Source organism: Acyrthosiphon pisum, chromosome A2, assembly GCF_005508785.2.
Source record: "Acyrthosiphon pisum isolate AL4f chromosome A2, pea_aphid_22Mar2018_4r6ur, whole genome shotgun sequence".
Taxonomy (NCBI): Eukaryota; Metazoa; Arthropoda; class Insecta; order Hemiptera; family Aphididae; genus Acyrthosiphon; species Acyrthosiphon pisum.
The window spans coordinates 93,697,220-93,700,571 of NC_042495.1; the positions used below are offsets into that span (position 1 = coordinate 93,697,220).

General features: G+C 28.7%; 1 protein-coding gene across 1 annotated transcript; it reads right to left on the reverse strand.

Annotated features, from left to right (window-relative positions):
- Positions 1 to 593: 593 nt before the first annotated feature.
- LOC107884033 lies at positions 594 to 1,743 on the reverse strand. The gene is made up of 2 exons (XM_016805374.2): positions 1,527 to 1,743; positions 594 to 1,436 (listed from the first exon to the last, which is right to left on the reverse strand). Exons 1-2 carry the CDS (start codon positions 1,717 to 1,719, stop codon positions 1,267 to 1,269), a joined length of 363 nt encoding a protein of 120 aa, XP_016660863.1. The 5' UTR covers positions 1,720 to 1,743; the 3' UTR covers positions 594 to 1,266.
- Between the last annotated feature and the right edge of the window lie 1,609 nt (positions 1,744 to 3,352).

The window sequence follows — 3,352 nt, forward strand, 5'->3', positions numbered from 1 at the left end:
GCCCTTAATCGATAATAATCTTGATTATTAATAATCAATAATGCACTTCACAAGGTATATAAATATGACGATTATTTGTTATATATTTACTTAATTTCCTCGTTGTTTCTGTTCTTTTGTTTGCTAATCAAGTACTGTTTTTCAGAGATATTCAAAACATCAAATTTTTCCAAAAGATAGTATTCATGCCTCGTTTTCTTATTTCTAATCGTAAAATATATAATTTATTATTTTTAAATTTAAATGTTTTGTAAAAAAAATATGCATAATATTTATTATGAAGTACAATAATCTATTTATGTCGAATTGGATTAAATTAATTATATAACTTACTTATTTAATTTGGCTTTTACTAAATTTTGTATCATTGAATTTATTTCGTCGATGCTGTGTGGTTTTTTGCCAGGTTTATCATTATAATATAAATCGAGTTTTTTATTAAACTCATTTTTTTTCGTCAAACGACATTATTTTATTTATTTAAGGAAAAAATAATATGTACTATTTTAGTTTCTTATACACACTTTCAATCACTAGACACACACATACAAATAAATAATAGTTTGTATTTTTTTTTTTTTTTTATTGAACTTAAAAAACATCAACAACAAAGGTTATTAGTTTTGTGCAAAATTACATAGTCATTATTAAAAATACAGTATTTATATGGTGTTCATTATATGTGATTACAATTTAAATTTATATTACAATTTTCTTTAACATTAGGTTCAAATTTTGTGGTATAAATCGGATTTTTTGAGGAAGGTTAACATGTTCGATATGTTTTCACTATCTGGTCCTAGAGCTTCATACAAGTTGGGTGGGATGTTGTATTTTTTTAGATCTTCGGCGTATTGATAACACTCAGTAATTATGTGCTTCACTGTTAGTGTAACCCCACAGACTATACATGTGCTATGTTTCTTATGCTTTCTATAGGGCTTGATTTGAAACCTCCAATGCATAGTCTTATGCTGGAGTTTAATGCACTGTCTATTATTTTAAGATGTGAGTGGCTGGTTGATTGGTATAAAATTGCTCCGTCGTCTAACTTTGTTCTGATAAGTTGTCTATGTATGCGGATTAGTGTATGTTCATCTCCCCCCCATTGGGTGTGACTTAACATTTTTATTAAATTCAATTTTTGGTTAATATCCGTTTTTAGGTATTTTAGATGTTGGATCCAGTTCATTTTTGTATCAAATTTCAGGCCGAGAATTTTGACTGTGTTATTGTTTGGTATGTTTTTTCCATCTATTTGAACGTTTATATGTTTTTGCCCTCTTTTTCTAGAGAATATATAATGCATTGGGATTTTGAATTGGAGAATTTGAAACCTGACGTATTGGCCCATTGAGTTAGTTTGTTGGCTGTTTCTTCGAGGAACCTTTGTACAGTTGATAGGTTGTTGCTCCTGCACCAGAAGTTGAAGTCATCTGCAAATAAAATCGCGTTTACTGGATATTTGATATTTTCCATTATATTGTTGATTGCCAACAGAAACAAAGTTACTGATAGCGACGAACCTTGAGGTACTCCGTTTTCTTGTAAGAGATTTACAGAGAGTGTGTTTGATACTTTGACTGCGAATTGTCGATTGTCTAGGAAACTTTTAATATAGTTAAGCATATTACTATTAGATATAATTTTACTGAGTATTTGAATTACTCGATGTCTCCATATAGTGTCGTAAACTTTTGTAATGTCTAGACATATCATTCCAAGATACTGATTTGTGGCAAATGTTTTGTTTATTTCGTAGTGTATGGTAACTAAATTGTAAAGTGTGGAACGAGATCTGCGGAACCCGTTTTGTTTGTTTGATATAAGTTTATAGTCTATAGTTTGTATTAAAGAACCTATTTGTAAAACATTTATTTAAAAATAATAATTTAACTAAATTTTTAGGAATAAATATATTCTATAATAATAAAAGTTTTTTTAAGTTTTACTATATGAACATCCAAATGACGGAACATGTTCCGTTGATAATGGTTTAGGTATCCATTTCACGAAATATTATCCATATTGTGTAATTACGTGAAGTGGAGAAAACGCGGTTCCATTTCACGAAATGGATGCAAATGTTGTCCATTTCGTGAAACGTATAATAACGCGATATGGATGCGACATATATATTATTTAGAGAGTGGCTTATATTATTATTATTATTATTATCCATCATCGTGTTTTAATAATAACAGCTTGTCTGATAGATACTGATGTAGGTTACATTGACGCCGGAAGCATGTACATATGTATATGTGAATTATAACATATATAATTTAATAATCTATAAATTAAATTATAATAACATAAATGATATGTATACTATCGTTTATCCCAACAGTGTGGGTGATATGTTAAATATATAATTTTCTGAGATTTAGCAACGATGTAGGTACATGGTTACGATAAAGACAGAGTTACAAGTTTATGCCACGGCTTCCTTGCCGAAAATAAAAATGTCTCAGTTACAAAGGGCAATTGAAAAAATAAATATTTTGTTGGCTCATATCTTTTTACCAAGTCAACATAATATTTTAATTACATTTTGTAATACTACTGTTTGAACATTCTTAAATATTGAAATATATGTATGTATAAGTATTATGATACGTATCATTTTAAATATAAACCTAGGTAATAGGTGGCTAGACAAACGAACGGACTTTATTGTTTCAATAATCAAATATAAAATATACTTAAAGTGGTTTTATTTTGCAATAACGCAATAACATAACACAAATATCATGGCAAGGGCCATTTAACGTAATAGAATATTTATTTTTTGAGCAATTAAAGCAGACAATCTGACACACTCGTTTGTCCGTCACGTCACACTCCAATTGCCAAATTGCTACTAATAATACAGTGAAATTTTTATATGTATGTAGTGGACAGTCACGGGGAATTTAAAGCTGCCCATAATTAAGAAATATTTTTTTAAAAATGAATGCCTGTAGGTATACCGTATACGAGTACTATAATACCTACCTACGGTAAATTACTCATAGATTTGTATAAGAATGTCTTATTCAATTTTTTAATATTTAAAAAAAAAATTGGTTTTTCTTTTGTTTTTGTCCATTAAATGGTTCACGTGCACTGTCGTATGATGAATGTGTTTAGCTTGTGTTTAGTTGTCTAATGTCTACTAACATTCCGATTATATTTTTCGTTCATCAAACGTGACAATCTTAGTTAAAATAAGTTCACTTTTATTGTACGACGTAGGTAGGTAAAGGTATAAATAATACCATTTATCTATTGGTCGTATGATGGCATAGCATACAATTAATTAAAGATAAATTAATTTTAATTACCTAGTTTCGATAGCTCCTTAATGATG

Bases quoted from the DNA above. Each gene is read 5' to 3' on its own strand.
- LOC107884033 (XM_016805374.2), bottom strand. From the start codon at position 1,719: ATGATATGTCTAGACATTACAAAAGTTTACGACACTATATGGAGACAT. The intron at 1,437-1,526 runs GTTCGTCGCTAT...TTTTATTTGCAG, and splicing joins AGAAAACGGAGTACCTCAAG to ATGACTTCAACTTCTGGTGC.